We start from the raw sequence: 21,304 nt of genomic DNA on the forward strand, positions 1-21,304 counted from the left end.
CAATCGATTGAACCGAAACTATTTGGAAAATATACATGTAATAATATAAAAACCGTATGCATAGAATTTAGATCGAAAAACAAAAGTTATGTATGTTAATTGTTCAAACCAAGTGCTGGGTTAAATTTTTGCAGTCCTGTGTTCATTTTTCCATTGTAAATGAATACTAACGGATTGCCATAATAAGCTGAAAGTTACGACTCTACTGCTATTCTCATACCTCTTTCAGTTACATTAAAACATATTTGCTTTGAACAAAATATTAAACCTATGGCTAGACAAAAATGATTCCAAAAAACGCATATACCCTGAAGACAGAAGTAACCAATTTTTGCATTACAAATGAAAACAAAAATCAAAGCAAAATAAGAAATCGAAGCAATTCTGCATTAATTCTGGCCTTCTTGTCTTTCCCGTTCCGTTACTTCTCCTCTCATTTTCTTCTTTTCGTTTGCTATTTGTAATACTCTTTTGTTTGGTAAGGGTCTGCGTATTAGAGTGCTTTGCATGTAGTTCCTTTACATAAATAAATCTTTCCAAGGGTATACAAAAGTCGAAAGTGTTGAGGTTTAGTCTTTGGAGAGACCCTCGGGTTTTTCTTCAGTTCAGCTCAATAATCTAAGAGTGGAGGTTGTTATTTGTGGCGCCAACAGGAAAATCCAGAGAGTTAAAAAAATCAAAAAACAAAAATGATAATTCTTTATGCCAAATACGCATTTATATTTTGGCTTCTCATCGGAAGTAATCATGGAGATTTGCTTCTATTGAACCAAATCACCGAAGATAAGACAGTGATCAATGATGCCGCCTGTACACAGAAATGTCTTCAGGCGAATCCATCCACCAGAGTTACATTTCGCAATTGTTTTAGCAATTGTAGTTCTAGAGACCAGAGTGGCCAATTAACCAGAAACATTATTCTCCATAAAATTCAGGAAAATTATCAGCTTCAGTTGGTTTGTCGCACAGACGGGGAGCTAACGTTTCGTGTGGACTGGGTTCAGCATGGACATGTGACAATCCCCGCCAATCAATCTGCTGTGTATATCATTCGCTTAAATGCTGTGAAGCAGGATGAAAATGTTATGGAATCCTTGCTGTACATGGTGAGTTCGAAAAAGTGTTTTATTGCTTTACTTCTTAATAACATTTTGTTTCCATTTAGTCGGATGAAAAGTGGTTCACCATTCCTTCACTGGCACCTGGCACTGCTCACAATATTACCGTTCTTGCCGTACACAGCGATGGAGCCTACTCTTTGATAGCCACTGAACTGACCTTTAATACACTTAAACGTGGCTATACTCCAAAGAAAATGGGTGAAATTAATTTGCTGACTTTTAATAAGAAGGACCAAGATCCGCAGCATTTGGTGGCCGATATAGAGTGGCAACCCACTGCTGGTAAGTAATTAATTTCCAATAATACATAATAACCTAAAGCATTTTCAAAATGCCTCCACAGATGACAATTGTTATTTTGATTTGATACATTATTCAACGGATAGCGTAAGCATGGAGCAGCCTTCGCCAGTGCATTTCCGTAATGTAAATATCCCTAGCCATTGCTGCCACTTTTCCCAATAGCAGCACTGTTCCTTCCCTAAACAAATAATAACCACAAACTTTTTTACAGCCCCGAGAACTGTATAGACATTCCATTGATATGATTGAATTTGGTGAGCAAATCATGGTCGGCCTACGATCGGTGAATATAAAGAATCAACTGGAGAGTCCTGTGGAATGGCTAGCCATACAAGCGCCTACTTGCTTGGATTGGTATCAATTTAACTACACTCTGTGTGGTAAGAAAAATTATCTTAATCTTAAACTATTTAATTATTTCAATTATTTTTGTGGTTTTCTGATTTGCAGCTCCCGCTGAACCATCCAATTTAACTGTAGCTCAAGAGCATTATGTACAGGATAATCTGGCGCTGAAAATAAGCTGGGATGTGCCCAATCACTTTCCGGACAACTACACCTTGCACGTTGTGGATTTGCATCCGGACAGCGAGGAAATCCAATACCATGTAAATGGGACTGCCAGTTTCTTTTACATTCCAAAGATTAGGGTCAAAGGCTCTAATTTTGAGGTGCGCTTAGTTGCCTATACTACGGGAGGCATGAGCAGATCCGTGATTTTCCTAAACAAGGGAGCCCGAGAGCCATGGATAAGCCATGGAAACCTTATTAAGTTGATTCTTTTGATAATTGTGCCCATTGGCTGTGTCGTCATGTTATGCCTTCTCACACTCTGCACGCGGAGTCGTATTCGCAAGGACTGTCGTCCTGGTCTCGAATTGGCCGTCAAGGAGACAAAGGCTCAATTATCCCTAATAGATAATAGCAGCTTGTTAGCAAATCTTTCTGTAAATGATTGCAGTCTTGATCTAAGTATGGATGAACTAGAAGTGGAACCGCATGCCGTGCTGCTTCAGGATATTTTGGGTGAGGGCGCCTTTGGTCTGGTGCGTCGAGGTGTTTTTAAAAAGCGTCAAGTAGCCGTAAAGCTACTTAAAGGTAAATTAAAGATTCTAAATCTGAGCATAATGCTGAACCAATCTATAACAGATCAGCCAAACGAGGAAGACGTGCAGGCCTTTAAATGCGAAATCCAAATGCTTAAAGCCGTGGGGAGGCATCCCAATATAGTAGGCATTGTCGGTTATTCCACCAGATGCAGGGATCGTATGATGTTGCTCATAGAGTATTGCAGCCTGGGCAGTTTGCAAAACTTTTTGCGGTAGGTGGACTTGGAAAAAAATTATATACAAAATGATTTGTACGATCTTTCCTCAGAAAGGAGTGGAAATTTCGACAGGAGCAAAGCGCGCACAATGCTAAGATCGAACGTCCCCCAAAATTGGAGCGCGACATTAATTCACGCATTGAAGACATTAACCTATCACTACCATCCACAGTTTTAGAGGAACTCGAAGTGGAGCTGGCTAGTATACAACAAGAGATCTTTATTCTGGCGGCAGACAACAAAACATACGGTCTAAATGATATTGAAAATATTGATGGCCATCTTCATGCACCTGTGAATCAAGCAAGCTCTAAGAGCAAGCATGTCTTTCAGAATCAGGAATATTTCAATGACTTTTGCAAAGAATCAATGTTGAATCCCAAACGAGACCCTCTTACATATGTTGATTTGCTGGACATTGCCCAACAGGTGGCTGTGGGTATGGTAAGTGAGACGAAATAATTTCAAAGAGCTATTTTTGATATGCATCCATTTTTCATTAAGGAATATCTGGCTCAGAATAAAGTCGTTCATCGGGACTTGGCAGCACGTAATGTTCTAATATCCATGGATCGTAGCATCAAAATTGCAGACTTTGGGTAAGCTACGATTTTTAATTGTTCGTTTTATTTGGTTATACTTTTAATGATTTTCCTATATGCAGCTTAAGCCGGGATGTTTATCATGAAAATGTCTACCGCAAGTCTGGTGGAAGTGGCAAGTTGCCCATTAAATGGCTAGCTCTTGAGTCATTAACCCATCAGGTGTATACAAGTCAGAGCGATGTGTAAGCTTCATATTTTTAGCATATATGTATTTAGCCATCTATTTATCATTGTATTTTTTGTATTTTTTTTCTCCTTAAGCTGGTCATTTGGCATTTTGCTTTATGAAATCTTGACTTTGGGAGGCATGCCCTATCCATCGGTAGCACCTAGTGATTTGCTGCAATTGTTAAGACAGGGTCAACGAATGAAGCGACCCGAAGGTTGCTCCGACGACATGTAATTTGTTAGGTCTATTTTGACGAAATTGCAACAGGTCAAATCTATTTTTCGTTTCAGGTTTGCCTTAATGCAGAGCTGCTGGTGCTCCATACCAGGAAATAGACCTACATTTACAATCCTGAAAGATCAACTTGGGGTAATGATGAAGGCCACCAATGAGATGCCAAAGCGATTACTACAACAGCAGCCACTAAATTGCATTAACCCCAAGTTAAATGACAACGATAGCGACTATTTGCAAGCATTGCATTAACAAAACATTTTATTTCAACTTTAGTATGATGATGATCAACTAGACTTAATGATAGATTAATAACACATAGTGCCAAAAAGTTCACTTTAAACTTTTTTAATACAAGACAATGCCAAAAACGTTTATAAAATTAGGTGCTGACAAAAGAGAGAGAAAGAGTCTACTCAACTCTTATTGGCAAATAATATATATATAAACCGAAAACTCTGTAACAGAATCTCCCTTCTCTGAGTTAGCTCCAAATGTTTAAGGCTTCACCAATTCCAGAACCTAATAAGATTGAACGAGTAAGTAATCTTATGTATCAGATAAATTTCCTAGAACTTTGTTTTATTTTGTAAATACATAATCCCTTTCGGTTGTCTATATTTAGTCAAACAATTTATTTAAACGCCCACCTGCCGCTAAGTACCCAATTAACATAGTATTGCTAAAAAATTTGGATATAATGATCGAAATCACTTTGCAGCAATAGATAAGCGCTAGAGTCATATCACCAAAATAAACACTCTAGTCACTTCCTGTAAATATTTTGATCAAATTCCATTTATTTCAGCTGTAAATTACAAAACGGTTTTAATTCCAAATGCACGACTCAAAGTTGAAAGTTGTTTATTGATTAGGTTGTGTGTATATATATTTAGTTTTTTATATAATATAATTATTATAAAATATTAAGGTACTTCTTTGGTGTAGCAACCAAAACTAATACTAGGCAATAACAAACATCATCAGTCTGTACTCTCAGGCCCCCAAATCGAGCCCAGGTCTAATTAAAGATCAAGCCATGGTCAAGGGTTTAACCAAAGAAGTTGGGCACAAACAACTTCTTGCGCTTGGTGCGGGTCTGTTTGTAGCGCACAATTGGAGTAAATCTCACATTATTTGGCAATCCAGATGTAGAATCATCGGAATATGTCGGGTCATGACGACGTTGATTTGTGCTTGTACTGCCATAAACTGGAGCAATATAGCCATCATCGACATAATAGTATCCAGGGTTAAGTTTCTTTAGACGATCCTCTGTCAATGGCTTGCCGTAGGTCAGTGAGTATGAATTGTCTCCGTTATCATAGCGATCCGTGTCATAAGTCTCATAGCTACTATCCAAATCATAGGCATAGGTGGGCTTTGCCAAACTCTGTGATATTTTGCAAATAATGATGGTAAGCAGAAAGCAGATCCAAGTGTATAGATTCTGTTGAATGGAGGCGTAAAATGAGAGAAAATTTATTGTAATGTTTATTGACCATCTTACCATCAAATTCATGTTAAATTATATTAATTTTTAGTATTGTAGGTTATCCTTTTTTTGTTGGGTTTGCAGGTTTGTTGCTTCGACGAATGTCTCTGTAGTTCTGTGTTCATCAGTTGCAAAGAACCTTTTATTTATACACAAAAAGGCCCACTGATTCGCACCCAAATGTGAAAATGAAATGTTTTGTGTTTCGTTGTTTTTTTGGGCCCGAACCAGACGCCAGTTATGACGCAAGTCTGGAGGAATCGCACGACGCTCTCTCATTCACGTTCAGACTTCCAGCTCGATCTCTTCTAGCTCTGCCTTAAAGTTTTTGCGCCACATGCGCGAATACATGCTAATCTCCTGGTATATTACTATGTGATTCATTTTGGTTTGTGTCGCAAGGCTCTAATTACCCCCCGGTTACTGTATTTTGAGTATTGAATTAGCAGGAGATGGTTCTAGTTTGATTTGGAAAAGTTTTCCAAAAATACGGAAAGATACGGCGCCGGCGCGACGAATTTGTCCGATACGAATGAAATGCCCTGGTGGAATTTTAGGTACCATCACACTCTCTCTCTCTCTTGCTCATCTTTCCCCTTTGGTTAATGGGAGCGTATGAGTAATATATTTTATATGGTCGAAATGAAACAAGTGGTAATTTCTGTGGTCAGTGACTGGACACGACAATTTAGCCTGTTTACACTCCCTCCCCGCCTTCATCCATTTCTTTTCAACGTGATGAAATATCAAACTGTTTTTTTTAGCATATATCAACGTAAAGTCGCAAATAGATTTAAGAGACGTCTAAAAATAATACCCAAATGGCTTTAAAAATAATATTCAAACCGCAAAGAATCATGTCTGAAGTCCGACCACATGGTATACATTATATTTGGGCGTAAATATTTTTCTGCTTTGGCTTAAGGAAAGAGCCAGGCAGTGCCAAGACGAGTTCCAAATGCAAAAGATCCCACAAAAAAAAAACACACAAATTTGATTGCAGAAATTTGGTGCCCAAAAAAAAGGGGGGCTTGTTTGATCTGTTGTGGTTTTGTAAAGTCACAATTAAAAAACCAGAAAAACACAAAAACAAAATAAAACCAGAGGGCCGGGGCTAACTTCGGCCGCGCTGAAGTTTGTATACCCTTGCAAGTTTTTGTATCGCGTATAAACTCGTCTTAGTGTGCTGATCAGCAATATATTTACTTTATATGGTCGGAGATGCATCCTTATATGCAAGGGTATAAAAATAATCAACTATTAATAGTATTTATTGTGTACAATCTCTGTACTTAATTATTTTCCTGTTTTTCTGGCACATAAACCTTGCTAATTTATTAAATACCCCCATTGTATATGCAATTGATTACAACCTGAAGAACAACAATTACGTCCTGTAGTTGTTTTTCACATCGTGAGCATAGAAAAAACAACGCAAATATTTTGCAAAAAGGTGTGAAGTTTCGGTAAGCAAAAAATGATAATCAACAAACAAAAAAAACAACATTAATTTGATTATTAAACGCGCCAAATACAGCCCACAATGCGTATACGCCTGTATGGTCAGTTAACATCAGACAACTTGTGCTTATCTTCTGTGTTGTCTGTGAACCGATCTTTTGTTGTCTGTGGGGTAAATTTCCCTCAACTTTTGACTGCTCTGTTAGACCAAATCGATGTGTGAAAGTCAATAACAATAAATAATATTGGTGCGATTTTTTCTTACAAAGAAATTATGGAAAATTTTTTTTTTGAATTCTGCCACCTATTTATTGGTGAAGTTCAATAAAACAAGAACCGAAAACGCATTTCCGTTGTTCTCTATGCTTAGTTCGGTTTGGCATGCGAAAAACAAACTAAATACCGTTCATCTAATTGGCAAATTAAATATTTGTCTTTAAACAGGGGCCAAAAAACAAGAGTTTGCAAAGCTGTTTAAATATTTGTTAATTTTATAGGCCTGGCTAAATATCAGATGTACGCTCTAAATATTTCATTGATGTGCAGCCGGGAGATATCCAATCTCGTAGACACAGTTCTAGGTCGTGTAACAAGCTCGGTTAGTTACAACACTATTTATTCATTAATGATTTCCTTGTTGGTAAAACTAATTTGTTTATTTGTTTGCACTTTGTAAATTTGCGATTAGGCATACCGATTTGATCTAACTGATAACTAAGTGGTCGGTTAAGATCTAGCAAAGGCAATTCCCCACATGCGTCAATGGCATTTTAGAGCATTTAATTACCATCAATTCACTCTTTTTTCCTCTGTGCATTTTGCGCCAGATATGTTATTTGTTATTAATTGCAATTAAATGCTCATTTGCAAATTGACTGTGGCTACTGAGGAACCCCCTCACGTGACATCGGTCACTTCAAAGCATTCACGATCCTACATTGAACACGATTTTAGGTAACAGTTTTGGTTTTGGATTTTATTCTAAAATTTAGGTTAATTCTTCTTCAATAGTAGATGACCTTTAGGCTTAAGTTTGCTGCTCAGGATGCGTTGCTTATCGGCAGCAGCCTTAGCCTTGAGACTTTCATGTCGTTTTTTGGCAAACTCTAGTTCTCCATTCAGTTCCACAATTTTGGCAGCAATTTCTTGCTGTCTTAATAGACGTTTTTTTTGATTTGACTGCAAAAGAAAACATATCCATATAAGCAATTAATACGACGAAAAAAACAAATAGGAAGATATACTAACGCCCAAAGGTGTTGGACGGCCATCCAAGAAAGAGTAGTCGGGCAAATTGGTTAAAGGACCAAATGCATTTGGGTTCTGGGGTAAGGACTTGTCCTCTCGCCACTTTTGGTCAATCAGCCGAGCAGAAGTGAAAGCAACATTGCGCTGTGCCTGCACTGTTTGAAAAGTATAATTAGTATATTGAAACATGAGTTTCAAATAACGTACCAACACTTACCAATCAATGTTTTGATATTATTAAGGCAAAGTCTTAATTTTAACATTATTTTATTTTAACCCCAGAAAACGAGAAACAAATATAGCGTAACCATTAAACAGCTGATCAATGGAGCTGCCAACTTGTTGTTCTGGGAACCCATGCGGGCGCTTGGTGTTGTAAAAGTTCATGTGTTTTTATTGTTAAGCAGCACTGACAAATAAATTAATGCAAATAAAATAAATAATTTTGTAGTTTTGAAAAATTCTTAAAATGGCCACCAGAACGAACACAATTGAACGCAACGGTACCGTAAAGTCATCATCGACACTGCGAGAGATTTGCGCTCGTGCTATTACAAAATCCGAATGGCCAGATAAGGTGAGAAACATAGAAAATCCAGATATCGACCCCAATCCCGGCCAGAACCAAAGTTCAATGTACTCATTCGTTAACATCTTTTAGGATGAATTCCTGGACGTCATTTACTGGTCACGCCAGGTGTTTGGCATAATATTGGGAATAATTTGGGGAATTTTTCCACTCAAGGGCTTCCTAGGCCTCGTGCTGTAAGTTTCCTAAAAATAGCAATTCTCTTCTTTTCCTTCAACCTGTCGTGTGTCTTGTCCATAGCTTTGCTGCCATTAGCTGTGGCATTGTGTACCTGTATGCCATCAACTTTCAGAATGTGGATGAGGATGCCTATGGAGGAGCCTGGGAGTTAATTAAAGAAGGTTTTATGACCTCATTTGCCGGCTTCTTGGTGACGTGGATCATATTCTATACGGGATTGCATTATGAGTCTATAATAGCCAGCAAAACTGTTTCGGCATCTAGTTAAAGAAACAATCAACAATAACAGCATCAAATTCCCGCAAATCTTTGTTTGCCAAAGCCAAATCAAGTTTCCAGTTTCTGTCTATTAAACCATCAAAGTATGTTGTTAAACTTTTAATTTAGCCAATTACCGTGTGTGTGCATTTGAAATTGCGATTTTTCTGTGAAAAATTGATTACAGAATAAGAACAAAAAATATATACACCAAGTCATTGCATCGTTTTTCATTATTATTATTATTATAAAAAAGATTTCTATACAACAGCCTAGTATTCCATGGCAGCAGCACCATTGTGACCATTGCCATTCTGCTCTTGGTCCTGCTGTTCGTGGTGGAACTTCTCCGGCAGCTGACCGCTCTGCAAAATTTGCGACAATCTTTCCACCTCCGCCAATGAACTCGCTCGCTTGATGGCCTCCCGTATACGCTGCAAGTCTTCTGGGTTAGCTGTTACTGTAGCTCCCTTTCCACCACCTTTGCCATTGTTGGCTTCGGCCGCCAATGCAGCAGCCGCCGCCGTTAGTTTTGATCGTTTGGCCACTTCCTTCAGCATGTCTTTGCCCTGCTTGGTGCGGAAAAACTCTTCGGCATCTTGCCGATCTTTCTGCTTGATTTTTCGAAAGTCCAACAGCCTCAATTGTGGAAATTTGTGGGCCATAAATTCGCGGTAGTTGGGTTTGGTTGAAACCGGATTGATTAGCAGGCATATGGTGTCCAGCTTTTTGAATCCTGTTAGCGGCTCCAAATCACAAAGTTCTTGCAAATTGTTGCCTGTTAATATGATGGAGGTCAGGTTTGGAGCAACCTCTCCTAGGCCTTCGTTGATGCGCAAGATGCGGTTATTGTTCAACAGCAAGCACTTGAGACGCGGCAAATGGGGCAGATTGTCCAATTTACGTAGATCATTGTCTGATAAATCGATCGTATCAAACTGATCCAGTGTAGCACCCAAGTTCTCAATTTGTGGAATTTTATAGCCGCGCAAATCCAACTCTCTCTCGCGGCAAGGATTTATGTACTGCATGGACTGGTTAATCAGCTCCGGCGTCAGCTTCACCATCTCGGCAACTATGGATTTATGTCTTGAGTCGGCAGGAAAACCAACGGATGTCCGTTATTAGGTTAATTGATGATTATTTGTATACGGCAGGACAAAAGGACTAGATGTTTATAATTAATTATGCGACAGAAACGAAAATACTGTACTCGCAGAAATTGTAATTTTGACCCAGTGTTGATTAGCACGAAATTTATTAGTGCTGCAAATCACCAAACAAAAAAAAAAAACAATCGACAGTTGGTTTTCAAAATATTTATTCCTAGCACACTACTGACGCTTTAGATAACTTGTTCTTGGGCAAATCAAGCGATGGCAGTCGCTGTGTTATCATACCGGTAGCCACTGTTGCTCCATTCTCCCGAATTGTAAAGGCTTGTCCTGGTGTCATTACCATTTTTCTCAGCAATGTCACTCGCACTTGGCCATGCTCTCCGGGCATAAGCATCGCCTCGCTGGGCACAATATCAATTCGTGCTGGAACATTCCAAGTCATGCTGAACAACTGCTGTATATATTTGGAAAGCATTGGTTTGACACGCCCTCCTTCAGAGCGGGATAGAAGATACATGGAGCCTTCAAAGTGGTTTGATATATCTTCCGAACCAGTGGCGCACAGCAACATGCCTCGTTCCACAGCCGATATCTTGATGCCACGCAAAAGGGCTCCCACATTCTCGCCAGCCAACGCCTGTGGCACACTCTTTCGGAAAATTTGAATATCACTGACGCTTGTTTTAAGGTTTTGATTGAAACCCAGCAGATCAGCATCGGAATTACGCACAATAGTGCCACGTTTTATGGTCCCCACAACTACTGTACCGCGTCCAGGCACTGTAAATGCATTGTCAATGGGCAAAATAAAGGGTGCTACAATGTCTCGCTGGGGTGTAGGTATATATGAGTCACATTGTTTGAGTAGCTCTTCAATAGCTTTGACTCCGAAGGGAGACTCATTGTCCTCGCGTAAGGCCAACAAAGCGGAACCGCATATTACCGGACTATTGACTCCATCAAATCCAAAGTCGGTTAGCATTTCACGCATCTCTATCTCTACAAGCTCTAAGACCTCTTCATCCACCAGATCGGCCTTGTTAATAAAAACAATGATGCGCTGAATGCCCACCTGTTTGGCCAGTAGCAAATGTTCCCGGGTCTGAGGCATTTGCCCGTCTGTGGCAGCCACAACTAAAATTGCGCCATCCATTTGGGATGCTCCTGATATCATATTCTGACGAAAAGGAAATTTCAACATATTATTTAGCTTTTATATGGCACCAGCTCACCTTAATGTAATCGGCATGTCCAGGACAATCGGTATGGGCATAAGTTCTTTCATTTGTCGCATAACCAATATGACAGGCATTGATTGTGATGCCACGAGCCTTCTCTTCGGGTGCCCGATCAATTTGCTCGTAAGATAGAAATTCTGCAAGTCCCTTTTTGGACTGGATTTTCGTAATCGCCGCCGTCAAAGTTGTTTTTCCGTGATCAACATGGCCAATGGTGCCCACATTGCAATGAGCTCGATCCCTTACCGATGGTGAAGGACTGCTAACAGTAGACAGGAGGCGGACCAAGCTGTTGCAATATTTTTGCCGCAGCGGGACATTAGCATAACCCCACAATTTGGGAAGAAAACGACTCATTTAAACACGTAACGAGGGAGTATCGAAAACCAAAACAAGACCAGCTGCTTCCTCCTAAATTAATTTAGTGTTGAAAAGCGATAAAAGTGAATGGAGGGAGACTTGAAATTTTTTTAACAACAATCTATACAATTTTCTTATTTTGACATTAAATAAAGAAATACCTGTTTTTATTTGTATATAAGTTTATCTAGTTTTCTGAAAGAATTTATAGGTCATGCACACATTTTTTTTGTGACTATTCATGCCTTATGCATTATTAATTGTTAAAAGCCTTGATTTTCATTAACCTTATTAGCAAAACCCATTTAAAACATTGGCCAGCGCTGAGTGGAATTTAAGTCTACAAGCAAGCCTTATTTTGATCTTCTTGCTGCGAGACGGTTTCCATTTTGGAACAAAACAAAGGATGTCTTCTACAAGCAAGACACTATTGGTGGCTCTATTTATTCTGATCTTTTTGCTGCGGGACAGTTTCCGTTTTTTCAGCCTTTACTTTCAATGTACTCTTAATAATTTTATGCGTGCGCTTAAGGTGGACGTGAAGCGAAACCCGATCGGCAAAACGTGTAGGACACAAACTACATTCAAGTGTCTTCTCTCTGTGGATATGACGATGCTTCACTAAAGCATTTGCACTACAAAAAGCCTTCTGGCAGATCTCACAGACTTTATCTCGAATATTTAAATGCGCCTTTACATGATCGGACAGATCTCGCTTCGTTAGAAAATCTTTGGGACACATTTGGCATTTGAACGCTCTTATTTTGGTGTGTACAGCCGTGACATGATTGTTCATTTGGATTTTCTGCTTGAAGGATTTACCACAAAACTCGCAAACGAAAGGTTTTTCCACATGCTGCTCGTCGTGTGTACGCTGATGGAGATTTAATTGATTGGCAAATGCAAAACTACGCTGGCACTGAGAGCATGAAAAGCTTTTGCCCATATGTACGCGTTGATTGTGCTGTCGCAAGTGACAACGTCGCTCGAAATTCATCCTACACTGCGGGCACCAAAACCAACCACCTTTTCCTAACTTATGAACTCGATACTGATGAGCTTGCAGGGAGTGATCATTGCTGAAGTACTGTTGGCACTCCGAGCACGGTAACTGAAGGCGAAATGTTTTGGTGGTCAAGAAACTGCTACACTTGTCTATGTAATGTTTTTCAGCATCGACCAATCCGACACTTTGGAGTTCGGTAAGGCCCTTGATACGACGTGAATACCACTGTCGTAGTGCCTGAATGCTATCGTATACATCGTAGTGGGTTAAGTCGATTAAGTTAAATTCAGCTGTAAGGATTTTTGTCATCTTTGTATAGGCCATTTTGCGATGCTCTAACAAAGCAAAATTTTTCTGTGTAGGATCGTACAGCTCAGCAAAACGTGAATACAATTCAATAAATCGTGTGGTCAAGGAATTAGTTTCCGTAAAAATTAGCTGTGCAAAGGATAAAACATTATAAAAAAAACTAAAATAATGAACAAACAAATATTCACCTTAATCTTATCATCTCTGCTTTCCTCATCACTGGAATGGATAGCCACTTCTTCGCCTTGACCCTTGCCTGCTTCATTCTTTTTGGCTAAAAATCTATATTTTTCATGATAATACAGGGGAACCTTGCTAAGCTTTTGTGTCTTTTTTTGCCTGGTGATGGATGCATATTGACTATGCAAAGTTAATATGCACTTCTTAAGCTTGTATGGCGTTAATTGGACATTAACTGAGATCTTGAGTTGCTCAATAATAGCGGCATAAGCGTCTGAGCGTTTCTCTTTGTTCGCATAGCAAGGATCTTTGGGATCCCAAAGGCATGGATGACCTTGATAAAGTTCAATAAATTGTGTGATGCGTGGATTACGGCGATAGAAAGTGGGATTAAACTGTAAGTTGGTAAAAAAAACGAAACTTTTAAGGAGCTGACAAGAAAGAGCTTTTTATTTACCTTGACTGTGGGAGGCAAATCAGATGTCGCTGTTCGTCCGGACCTATTACTTTCCCTAGTCGTCATTCCTTCACAGTCCTCCACATCTTCATCTTGGAAGTCATCATCATTACTTTCGCCGGATGTAGAGTCGTTATCCGAATTGGGCAAATCCACCAAATCAACTTCAGCCAAACAGTCTACCTCAGATTGTGCCTCTACCTCTACTCTCTGATTTTCCACCTTTATTTCACCCTGGACCATGTCTATGTCATCCAAAACATTTTTATCCGAGTGAGCGCTTTTTAAATGGCCAATAAACTCCTGCCACTGCTCGATTCTCATTTCCACCTTCAAGTTCACGCATTGCGAGCAGCTTAAAAAAATCTCCTGATAATTGCTTCTTTCCAGTATGATTCCACATACCACCATACTATATTAATATTAATATTAAGTCCAATAAATAATTCTTTTGTTTTTGTTGTTGATGTAAACAACCGCAAAACCGATAACGATATATTTACATCTTGCAAGAAATGGGATATGGGGAAAATTTCGCATTGGAGATGGGAGTAAAATCGAAATTCAAATAAAAGGGAGATAAAAGTCGGGCTTTTTGTAACTGATAAAACTGAATACAAAGTAAAGGATAATTACTTAATATAATATATATGAGTCTCATGACAACGAAAAAATGAAATTTGTAATTAAAGCACACATTTCATCTAATTTGGATTGCTTTGTTGTTGATGGCAATCCAATTAATGTTAAGGTGCGAAAACATTTCCTAGATAATAAGGGAAAAGTCCCCTTTGTTCGGGATTAAGGTGTTCCAGCGGACCTGAAAGAGTATTATAAAAAGGAGAAGAAGTCATTAAAAACTCTTGTCGAAAAGATCCATGGTGCAAATATAAAGTTTGGATCCTTGGCCAACAGTAGGTACATGTGGTTAGGAAATATTTCCAATAATAAGTTGGAATACTTTGGAAAATTAATTTTAAGTGCTTTTAGGGAAGTGTTAGGGTGTTTGAATTGGTTTATATATTAGCAATTAAGAATAATTTTTCTGTAAATATATGAAAGAAGCAAAATAATGGAAATGATGCATTTTGACAAATTTTTCATCGTTCAGAATGGCCGAAAAAGTTCAATCTGCAACTTGCGGCGTAACCTTCGCCTTGCCAATTGTGCACATTTTTAAAATTCGGCAGAGGAAATGGTATGTAACAAAAATTTTATAAAATTCTATTCATTGTATTCTATCCATTACACGTTTTACAGACCTTTTACGAACAAAAAAAAATGAAGAAGACTGAGGCAATGAAGCTTTTCCAAGAAGTAAAAGAAGTAGTAAGTACTAAAAATATATCTAAATGGAAGCTAGAAGCTAACTTCGGCAATGCCAAAGTTAATATACCCCTTGCAGTCCTTTGCAATAATTTGTTTACATTTTGAAAATTCTTTCCCTGCAACTCAATTCATCAATACACAAACAAAACATTAAAATTATTACTCTTTTTCCTACAATATTTTCTTCTTCTTCGATCATTCCCTAAGCAAACCACGCATACACATACAGTGTAGCGTTGTGTTGGTGTGTGTATGCATGTGTAGCGCTTATACCGATTTATGTATATTGACTAATTTTTTTCTTTTAATTTCAGGTGGTCGAACAAAACAGGCTTATGGTGGAACAAAACAGGCTTATGCACCGGATGATTGGTCTGGCGGAGCTAGCCATGGCTGAGGTCACAGGGGTATGTTTTGAATAAAAATTAATTTTAATTAATTTAATTTGTAATATGCAAATTGTTCTCTTTTTCCACAGACGGCGGTCGCAAAGGAGGAGTTCAAACGTCTGCCTCAAGTGGCAACACAACCACTGTTTGTGGTTGATCCGCCACTGGCTGCTCAACCGGAACCAATGGTTGTGTTGCCACTTGAGCCAGAGCCGGCACTGGTTAAACAAGAACCACTGGTTCCTGTGCCTTTTAAGCCAGAGTCAGTGGTTTTTGTTAAACCAGTGCCGGAAACGGAAATAGCGGCTCCGCCCGAAAGGCCAAGCTGCTTCTCTGCGACTCGCGTGGAAACCATAGACCGGCGTGTATGGTTTCCCTACGGTAAGGTGCACTTCTGTGTGCTGTGTTGTCGTCGATTTCGGATTGTTGGCGAAATCACGACACACCACACAGAGTGCACCGATCCGAACACGCCATGTTGCACTAAGTGTAATATGTTTCGTGTTCGGAGTAACCGTAGCTTGGCTAGCCACAGACGACATTGTGGCGTTGACAAGACGTTGGAGTCGCTGATCAAGCAGAAGCGGGTGGAGTTGGTAGGGTCGCAAGAGGTGGCTAATACAACAGATTGGCCAGCGTATGCCGAAAGGTACTACGCAACTCATGCGATCAGGCCAACTCCACCTGTGAAGCAGCGGGTAGTGGCTGTGCTGAGTAAGCCGGAGCCGCTGTTTAAGAACTAGCTCGCCTACACCAAGGTGAGTATACTTTTTTCAGTTTCTTACTTAAATTTCCTAATTTAATTTTTTTTGTCTCCTCTATTACAATTGCAGGAGGAAGAACTGAGTCAGTTCTCATCCGCCAAGCCCAATGACAATTCCCCGTAATAACTATAAATGAGTTGAATTATTTTATTTTGAGTAACTATTCAAATGATTCATTCCAGATGCCATCATTGGATACCAAGCATTGGTTTCAGGATCTAAAAACATTTTCAACTTCTCAACTTTTTAACAACACAGCCAAACACTTAGACACTTGCATGGGTAATACATTAGAATATATCTTCGACTATCAACATCTGTTTCTGTAAGTGTATTTGTAAGAATTTGTAGAATTTTAAATAATATGTTTGCCTGCTCTTTAGCCAGAACAATTTAAACAAGCCTGTCGTTTAATTTACACACACATGAAGCTTGCTGCAAAGGCCCCACACGTACCATAAGCAATGCAGTGGAATCCTGGATGCTTTTATTTGACGAGGACATTCTACGTCTCCTTATGCGCCAAATAAATGATCAGATACGGAAAAGAAAGAATCGAACCCCTAATCAACGTCTGGTGGACATTGTAGAGACACGCTCTTGGCTAGGCTTAAGTTATCTTTGTCGAATCTTTCGAAATTCCGAGTTTAATGGACCTTTAGATGAATTGTGGACTTTGGAGTTAGGCAATGCCATTTTTAGGGCAACTATGTCTCTATCCAGGTTTGAATTTCTCAATGAATGTCTCGCATGTATTAGTAATTTAAACGATCTCTGGCAGAAATTTATTATTAATTGTAGATCCTACTATAGAGCCAGCTCCTGGCTTACTGTAGATCAGGTCAATACGAATTTAAGTCTTTGTTGCGATTCCAAAACATTGTATATGACAAATTGTAACATGCCATAGTAGTGATAATTTAATTTTAGATAATTTAATTTGCGGTTTCAAAACCACAGGAAGAAATATTACACTTTAAGTCGGACTTATTTAAGTTTTAAATAAAAATAATGAATCTTTGTTGTATTAATATGTTTAAATGTTTTTTAATTTATCTCACAAAATTTTTAAAAGATCATTTAACAAAATTCAATATGTTTTTTATACATATAAGAATATTAGTTTGTCATCTTAATTTTAAACTTTATCGGCAATGATTTTCGTGGAATCTTAGCTGCTTTGCAGCACTGTCACTGCATCTTTACGATGCCCAACACTGGAAACAAATACAAGAAAAGTACATAAAAAAGCATATACACATGTAATTTATAATTATACAATCTTCCAAACAAAAATTGGAACCACTGTTGTGGTTACTGTGATTGGCTGAGCGATGGCCATGTTGACGCGCTTGACTAGCAGTGGTACTACCACGGCAGTGGCTCCCGGGTCTCCAAAAGGTCTGCAACGCTTTCAAAATTATTTGACTGCGTTTTTATGGCCTGGCAGCAACCAAAAAAGCAAGAATCAACGCAAGTCCTCAACTCAAATGGATGCCATCGATTGTTTCACCAATGATTTAGTCACTCGTAAGGTCCAGAAATGGGAAGAACTGCGGGATAACCTTATGAAGCCAACAACAGGAGCAGCAGTGGGATCAACTGGAGTGGTAATAGAGTCGGAAGTGGCGACAACATTTAGCCAAAACGTAAATCTCATGTCCAAAGGCATGGTGAATGATCTGAAGGCTTTGCGTTCACCCCAATTAGGGTTGGATATACGTTCGCTCTCGCAGCCGCAATTGGACAATTTGCTAATGGCCACGCTTGAAATTAAAAATAAATTGGATTTCCTTTATTTGATTCGTCAATGTATTCGCTGTAATCTGCTTCCGTCCAATGAAGTTCTCCTTCAATGTCTGAAGTACTTGAGTGGTCAACGTAAGCAACAACAGCTGGAGGCTCTGGCCGAGACTTGCCGCCAATTGAAACATCCATTTGCTAAAATCTATGCTGATTTGGCACCTTTTCGAGCTCTGGCCTTGTGGCACAATGGCAACGCGGATGTAGCCCTTATGACTTTACATCGCGGATATGGTACCAGCCTGGCGACAGATGAAGGACGAAAAATGATTCGATCGGCATTTAGAACTATCTCCGAGGAAACATTGGCCCAGAAGAGCGAAGCCGTGTTGGTTTCTTTGATGGAAGTGGCTCGTGCCATACATCGCGAGCATAAGGATATATTTGTGGTGGCATGTGTGTGGAAACAGTGCTTTGTTAGCGATTGGTTTTGCGATCAAAAGTCGGCTGGTGAACTTTTTGATTACTACAAAGAATTACAGGAGCTCGTCGAGAGACGTGCAAGTGCCCTATGCTCGTCCTTTCTTAGCCGTCATAATGTGGATGCAGTGCACCGTTTGATTGAGGTGTTTCTTCACCATCAGCAGCGACTAGCATGTGGAAGTTGTCTTAGTTTGCTCTTCAACTATCAATGTAAATATATTTGCATTATCAAATTATTGAGCTATTATTTTAAAAGTCATATATTTGTTTCAGATTTGCGGAAGGATCTTCGTGCCTGCGCTGAAATAGTGAAATCTTGCAGCGAATTGGAAATGCCATTAAATGAGTTGCAAAATGAACAGTTCCTCAGCCTGTTCCTAGATCAAAGTGAGCCGTTCGAGACAGCAGCAGGAGGTGCAGCCAACAGGACGCCGAAGTCCTTCCAGTACAAATTCTAAAAACCGTTTCCAACCGTTAGCTGTTGTCCTTGTATTAATTAGCACACACTTTATTAAAATATTGAAAGGCATATATAGCAATATGCACGTCCTGTTTTGAAAATGGTAGCGTAAACCAAATCATAAATCTTATTAAATGTCAAAGTACAAAGTTAAATTTTAATAAACCGTTGCGTGGGAATTTAAATGTGGATTATGTCATACAACACTGCCTGCAAAAATACTGAGACAAACCCATATCCAGTATTTTGCAGTGTTGGTTAAGGCATTAGTTAGATGTGTTCCACAAAGTCAGCTGGGAGGTGAGAAGCAATAGAAATAAAAAAAAGCAATTTTCTAACAATTTAATTTGAACAAATCGACATATCCTAAGATGAATCTCTAAAAACTGTGCACGATATTGACAGGATCAACAAAAATTAAAGCTAAAAGATAAAACTGAAAACTCAATAAACCAATAGACAGGAAAAGTGTGAAAGAAAGAAAAATGTTATAGCACGGAACACTGAGTTTACTGCACATATGCCCTTTGTTGTTTGGAAGGGGGGATGAGAACATGAAAGAACGTAGGTAAGTTAATACAAAACACTATTAACTAAATTTAAGGTAATCCTCAGTTTATGTTGTAGAAGGGCCATATGAACAACTGGAAAGGAATATCAACTAACTAAATACGTTACGGACACGGTTAATACCACTAGCGGGACATTGAAGGAATTTTATATAGAGTATACCATGTTCTCCGACGATACTGATGAACTGGACACCATTGCTGATGTAATGGGTCTTCGCACCCAGGCCAGACTTAATACGTTTCGAGAAATGTGGTATCATGTATTTCTGTGGGCTCTGTTCTCATCGATTTTCATCCACACTTGTGCTGCTTTAGTGGCTTTTGTTACACTGCGTAAACATAAATTTGGACGTTTCTTTTCGATCTTAATTTTGGTCATGGGATTCTTGTCTCCGGCTTCGAGCGGTATTATAAGTAGTGCAGTTATAGCATTTGTACATCGCGCATCTGCCCTACCTATGTCCCCTATATATGCCATGGTCTGGGGATTGGGACAAACCTGCCTATCAGCTTGTTTAGGCTTTACAAGGATACTGGCCACTCTTTAAGCCATACGTTTTAGCCTTAGCGACTGATTGTTTCCATTTCTTCTTTTAAATTACTTCGCAGACAATTTATCTATATATAAGAACATAATATTGTGATTTTTTACTTCTAACTAAATATTAAATCCATAGAAACTAGACTTATTTGAAAATGCTTTTTTAATAATTAAAGCAAGCTATTTTCGTCTCTGGCATTATATAGCGTATACAATTTCGAACTTAAGACATTTCCAATACGTTTTTCTGTCTGCATTGGTTGCGGTCCTTGTCCACGTTTGATCCTTACATTAGCCAGAGTTTCACATGCCGTTATGTCCCCTCTGAAATGAAGAATCATTTTTCTTGGACAAGAGTATTGAGATATAATAGAATCAGCTATATCCAATGTAACTAAAGGCAGGCGATTTAAATGTTGCTGCCATAGGCGTTTAAATCCATTTCCACCCTCCACTTTAACACATTGCTTCTTGTCATTCGCCAAATACTTTTTAAAACTGCTTAATATAGCGTTTTTTTGGTGTTTATAAGGTGCTTCGGCTATAGGGGAAAATTAAAAAAAAAAAAAGGAAAATAAATTTAAGAAATTTTTCTGGCATCAAAAAATATGTACCTATAGCTTTGAATTGACGTTGAAGCAAATCATGTAACTCCTTTGCCTGATCCTGATGGCCTAGTTGTTCAACATGTAAATTTTGGAGCAGTTGAAGGTCGATCAAGGTGTTGGATGGAAGTGGTTTTGTTGCAACCACAGTGTATTGTGCATCTGGAAAGGCCGCCTTTAGCTCCAATCCTACACAGGATTCAACATACTTCAGAATTTTTACGACATGTTTCTCTATCTCCCATTTCTCGTCAAGTTCTGTTGCTGTTGCCAATGTTAGTTGGCCTACATTGCGTTCCCAAACGATGCAGTTTTTGAGAGGCAGTTGACGAATTACGTATTTCAATTCACTGCCACTTAATAGTTTAATTAAATCCTGGCCTAGTGGAAAGGATGTTAAATTTCCATCTAAAACAATTCGAACGTATTTTTGGCATTCACCAGGTTTAATACGCTTCTGTTTATCTCGAAGTGTTTGTTTGTGGAGTTGTTCAGCCTTCGACTTGCTTGACATTTCATATATTTTTATATCGGAACAAAAAAATTTATTTTATATTATTTAAACCTTGAGTGTGGCCAGCGCTTTCATAAAATCGAACCACTATCGATTGTAAAAAGAATCGATACTATCGATAGCATCCAAATGTCGATTTTCGATAAGTTTTGCTCCGTAATGTCGATTAATCGCTCCGGAATGTCGATTAATCGCTCCGGAATGTCGATTAACGTGGCCTAAGACATCGACATCGAAAAATTCCCA

The 21,304-nt window shown here is 38.9% G+C and overlaps 11 protein-coding genes across 13 annotated transcripts; 5 read left to right on the forward strand and 6 right to left on the reverse strand.

Moving 5' to 3' along the window:
* Positions 1-43: 43 nt before the first annotated feature.
* On the forward strand, positions 44-4,379 carry LOC6639809 (tyrosine-protein kinase receptor torso). The gene is made up of 11 exons (XM_002062815.3): positions 44-1,106; positions 1,166-1,403; positions 1,465-1,547; positions 1,636-1,804; positions 1,875-2,522; positions 2,574-2,745; positions 2,802-3,195; positions 3,256-3,350; positions 3,416-3,538; positions 3,618-3,755; positions 3,816-4,379. The coding sequence occupies exons 1-11, from the start codon at positions 690-692 to the stop codon at positions 4,009-4,011; spliced, it is 2,673 nt and encodes an 890-aa protein (XP_002062851.1). The 5' UTR covers positions 44-689; the 3' UTR covers positions 4,012-4,379.
* Positions 4,380-4,639: 260 nt separating this feature from the next.
* On the reverse strand, positions 4,640-5,884 carry LOC6639808. Its single transcript, XM_047009987.1, has one exon. It carries the CDS (start codon positions 5,279-5,281, stop codon positions 4,811-4,813), a length of 471 nt encoding a protein of 156 aa, XP_046865943.1. The 5' UTR covers positions 5,282-5,884; the 3' UTR covers positions 4,640-4,810.
* Positions 5,885-7,670: 1,786 nt separating this feature from the next.
* On the reverse strand, positions 7,671-8,299 carry LOC6639807 (39S ribosomal protein L52, mitochondrial). The gene is made up of 3 exons (XM_002062813.4): positions 8,181-8,299; positions 7,964-8,118; positions 7,671-7,894 (listed from the first exon to the last, which is right to left on the reverse strand). The coding sequence occupies exons 1-3, from the start codon at positions 8,224-8,226 to the stop codon at positions 7,709-7,711; spliced, it is 387 nt and encodes a 128-aa protein (XP_002062849.1). The 5' UTR covers positions 8,227-8,299; the 3' UTR covers positions 7,671-7,708.
* An 87-nt stretch (positions 8,300-8,386) lies between these two features.
* On the forward strand, positions 8,387-9,218 carry LOC6639806 (respirasome Complex Assembly Factor 1). Its single transcript, XM_002062812.4, has 3 exons — positions 8,387-8,540; positions 8,625-8,728; positions 8,793-9,218. Exons 1-3 carry the CDS (start codon positions 8,433-8,435, stop codon positions 8,998-9,000), a joined length of 420 nt encoding a protein of 139 aa, XP_002062848.1. The 5' UTR covers positions 8,387-8,432; the 3' UTR covers positions 9,001-9,218.
* Positions 9,209-10,235, reverse strand: LOC6639805 (probable U2 small nuclear ribonucleoprotein A'). Its single transcript, XM_002062811.3, has one exon. The coding sequence runs from the start codon at positions 10,055-10,057 to the stop codon at positions 9,263-9,265; it is 795 nt and encodes a 264-aa protein (XP_002062847.1). The 5' UTR covers positions 10,058-10,235; the 3' UTR covers positions 9,209-9,262.
* Positions 10,236-10,294: 59 nt separating this feature from the next.
* Positions 10,295-11,838, reverse strand: LOC6639679 (elongation factor Tu). Its single transcript, XM_002062810.4, has 2 exons — positions 11,341-11,838; positions 10,295-11,285 (listed from the first exon to the last, which is right to left on the reverse strand). The coding sequence occupies exons 1-2, from the start codon at positions 11,701-11,703 to the stop codon at positions 10,317-10,319; spliced, it is 1,332 nt and encodes a 443-aa protein (XP_002062846.1). The 5' UTR covers positions 11,704-11,838; the 3' UTR covers positions 10,295-10,316.
* Positions 11,839-12,115: 277 nt separating this feature from the next.
* LOC6639678 (zinc finger protein 655) lies at positions 12,116-14,312 on the reverse strand. Of its 2 annotated transcripts, none has more exons than XM_047009988.1 (3): positions 13,665-14,312; positions 13,210-13,596; positions 12,116-13,150 (listed from the first exon to the last, which is right to left on the reverse strand). In XM_047009988.1, the coding sequence occupies exons 1-3, from the start codon at positions 14,067-14,069 to the stop codon at positions 12,146-12,148; spliced, it is 1,797 nt and encodes a 598-aa protein (XP_046865944.1). In that variant the 5' UTR covers positions 14,070-14,312; the 3' UTR covers positions 12,116-12,145. The 2 variants fall into 2 exon arrangements, with proteins under 2 accessions (XP_046865944.1, XP_002062845.3); XM_002062809.4 differs by having other exon boundaries at positions 13,659-14,312.
* Positions 14,313-14,808: 496 nt separating this feature from the next.
* Positions 14,809-17,171, forward strand: LOC111519819. The gene is made up of 7 exons (XM_047009940.1): positions 14,809-14,856; positions 14,919-14,987; positions 15,302-15,394; positions 15,466-16,134; positions 16,210-16,259; positions 16,323-16,465; positions 16,524-17,171. The coding sequence occupies exons 1-4, from the start codon at positions 14,854-14,856 to the stop codon at positions 16,117-16,119; spliced, it is 819 nt and encodes a 272-aa protein (XP_046865896.1). The 5' UTR covers positions 14,809-14,853; the 3' UTR covers positions 16,120-16,134; positions 16,210-16,259; positions 16,323-16,465; positions 16,524-17,171.
* A 172-nt stretch (positions 17,172-17,343) lies between these two features.
* On the forward strand, positions 17,344-19,011 carry LOC6639676. The gene is made up of 2 exons (XM_002062807.4): positions 17,344-18,576; positions 18,640-19,011. The coding sequence occupies exons 1-2, from the start codon at positions 17,475-17,477 to the stop codon at positions 18,822-18,824; spliced, it is 1,287 nt and encodes a 428-aa protein (XP_002062843.1). The 5' UTR covers positions 17,344-17,474; the 3' UTR covers positions 18,825-19,011.
* A 121-nt stretch (positions 19,012-19,132) lies between these two features.
* LOC6639675 (transmembrane protein 170A) lies at positions 19,133-20,087 on the forward strand. Its single transcript, XM_002062806.4, has 2 exons — positions 19,133-19,394; positions 19,454-20,087. Exon 2 carries the CDS (start codon positions 19,560-19,562, stop codon positions 19,944-19,946), a length of 387 nt encoding a protein of 128 aa, XP_002062842.1. The 5' UTR covers positions 19,133-19,394; positions 19,454-19,559; the 3' UTR covers positions 19,947-20,087.
* A 22-nt stretch (positions 20,088-20,109) lies between these two features.
* LOC6639674 lies at positions 20,110-21,156 on the reverse strand. Of its 2 annotated transcripts, XM_023181944.2 has the most exons (3): positions 20,986-21,156; positions 20,554-20,925; positions 20,110-20,480 (listed from the first exon to the last, which is right to left on the reverse strand). In XM_023181944.2, the coding sequence occupies exons 1-3, from the start codon at positions 21,056-21,058 to the stop codon at positions 20,110-20,112; spliced, it is 816 nt and encodes a 271-aa protein (XP_023037712.1). In that variant the 5' UTR covers positions 21,059-21,156. The 2 variants fall into 2 exon arrangements, with proteins under 2 accessions (XP_023037712.1, XP_046865945.1); XM_047009989.1 differs by having other exon boundaries at positions 20,554-21,156.
* Positions 21,157-21,304: the final 148 nt, after the last annotated feature.

Source organism: Drosophila willistoni (genome assembly GCF_018902025.1).
Source record: "Drosophila willistoni isolate 14030-0811.24 chromosome 2L unlocalized genomic scaffold, UCI_dwil_1.1 Seg196, whole genome shotgun sequence".
NCBI classification, from domain to species: domain Eukaryota; kingdom Metazoa; phylum Arthropoda; class Insecta; order Diptera; family Drosophilidae; genus Drosophila; species Drosophila willistoni.

Coding starts and splice junctions, on each gene's coding strand:
- LOC6639679 (XM_002062810.4), bottom strand. CDS start 11,703: ATGAGTCGTTTTCTTCCCAAATTGTGGGGTTATGCTAATGTCCCGCTG. Junction 11,286..11,340: donor GACATGCCGATTACATTAAG/GTGAGCTGGTGC, acceptor CCTTTTCGTCAG/AATATGATATCAGGAGCATC.
- LOC6639809 (XM_002062815.3), top strand. CDS start 690: ATGATAATTCTTTATGCCAAATACGCATTTATATTTTGGCTTCTCATC. Junction 1,548..1,635: donor CGCCAGTGCATTTCCGTAAT/GTAAATATCCCT, acceptor ACTTTTTTACAG/CCCCGAGAACTGTATAGACA. Junction 1,805..1,874: donor ATTTAACTACACTCTGTGTG/GTAAGAAAAATT, acceptor TCTGATTTGCAG/CTCCCGCTGAACCATCCAAT.
- LOC6639807 (XM_002062813.4), bottom strand. CDS start 8,226: ATGTTAAAATTAAGACTTTGCCTTAATAATATCAAAACATTGATTG. Junction 8,119..8,180: donor TAATATCAAAACATTGATTG/GTAAGTGTTGGT, acceptor CTTTTCAAACAG/TGCAGGCACAGCGCAATGTT. Junction 7,895..7,963: donor GCCGTCCAACACCTTTGGGC/GTTAGTATATCT, acceptor TTTCTTTTGCAG/TCAAATCAAAAAAAACGTCT.
- LOC6639675 (XM_002062806.4), top strand. CDS start 19,560: ATGTTCTCCGACGATACTGATGAACTGGACACCATTGCTGATGTAATG.
- LOC6639806 (XM_002062812.4), top strand. CDS start 8,433: ATGGCCACCAGAACGAACACAATTGAACGCAACGGTACCGTAAAGTCA. Junction 8,541..8,624: donor AATCCGAATGGCCAGATAAG/GTGAGAAACATA, acceptor AACATCTTTTAG/GATGAATTCCTGGACGTCAT. Junction 8,729..8,792: donor GGCTTCCTAGGCCTCGTGCT/GTAAGTTTCCTA, acceptor TCTTGTCCATAG/CTTTGCTGCCATTAGCTGTG.
- LOC6639805 (XM_002062811.3), bottom strand. CDS start 10,057: ATGGTGAAGCTGACGCCGGAGCTGATTAACCAGTCCATGCAGTACATA.
- LOC6639678 (XM_002062809.4), bottom strand. CDS start 14,069: ATGGTGGTATGTGGAATCATACTGGAAAGAAGCAATTATCAGGAGATT. Junction 13,597..13,658: donor ATTTGCCTCCCACAGTCAAG/GTAAATAAAAAG, acceptor ACCAACTTACAG/TTTAATCCCACTTTCTATCG. Junction 13,151..13,209: donor GCAGAGATGATAAGATTAAG/GTGAATATTTGT, acceptor TCCTTTGCACAG/CTAATTTTTACGGAAACTAA.
- LOC6639674 (XM_047009989.1), bottom strand. CDS start 21,058: ATGTCAAGCAAGTCGAAGGCTGAACAACTCCACAAACAAACACTTCGA. Junction 20,481..20,553: donor ACGTCAATTCAAAGCTATAG/GTACATATTTTT, acceptor TTTCCCCTATAG/CCGAAGCACCTTATAAACAC.
- LOC6639676 (XM_002062807.4), top strand. CDS start 17,475: ATGGCCATGTTGACGCGCTTGACTAGCAGTGGTACTACCACGGCAGTG. Junction 18,577..18,639: donor TTTGCTCTTCAACTATCAAT/GTAAATATATTT, acceptor TATTTGTTTCAG/ATTTGCGGAAGGATCTTCGT.
- LOC6639808 (XM_047009987.1), bottom strand. CDS start 5,281: ATGAATTTGATGGTAAGATGGTCAATAAACATTACAATAAATTTTCTC.
- LOC111519819 (XM_047009940.1), top strand. Junction 14,988..15,301: donor TCCAAGAAGTAAAAGAAGTA/GTAAGTACTAAA, acceptor TTTTAATTTCAG/GTGGTCGAACAAAACAGGCT. Junction 15,395..15,465: donor CCATGGCTGAGGTCACAGGG/GTATGTTTTGAA, acceptor CTTTTTCCACAG/ACGGCGGTCGCAAAGGAGGA.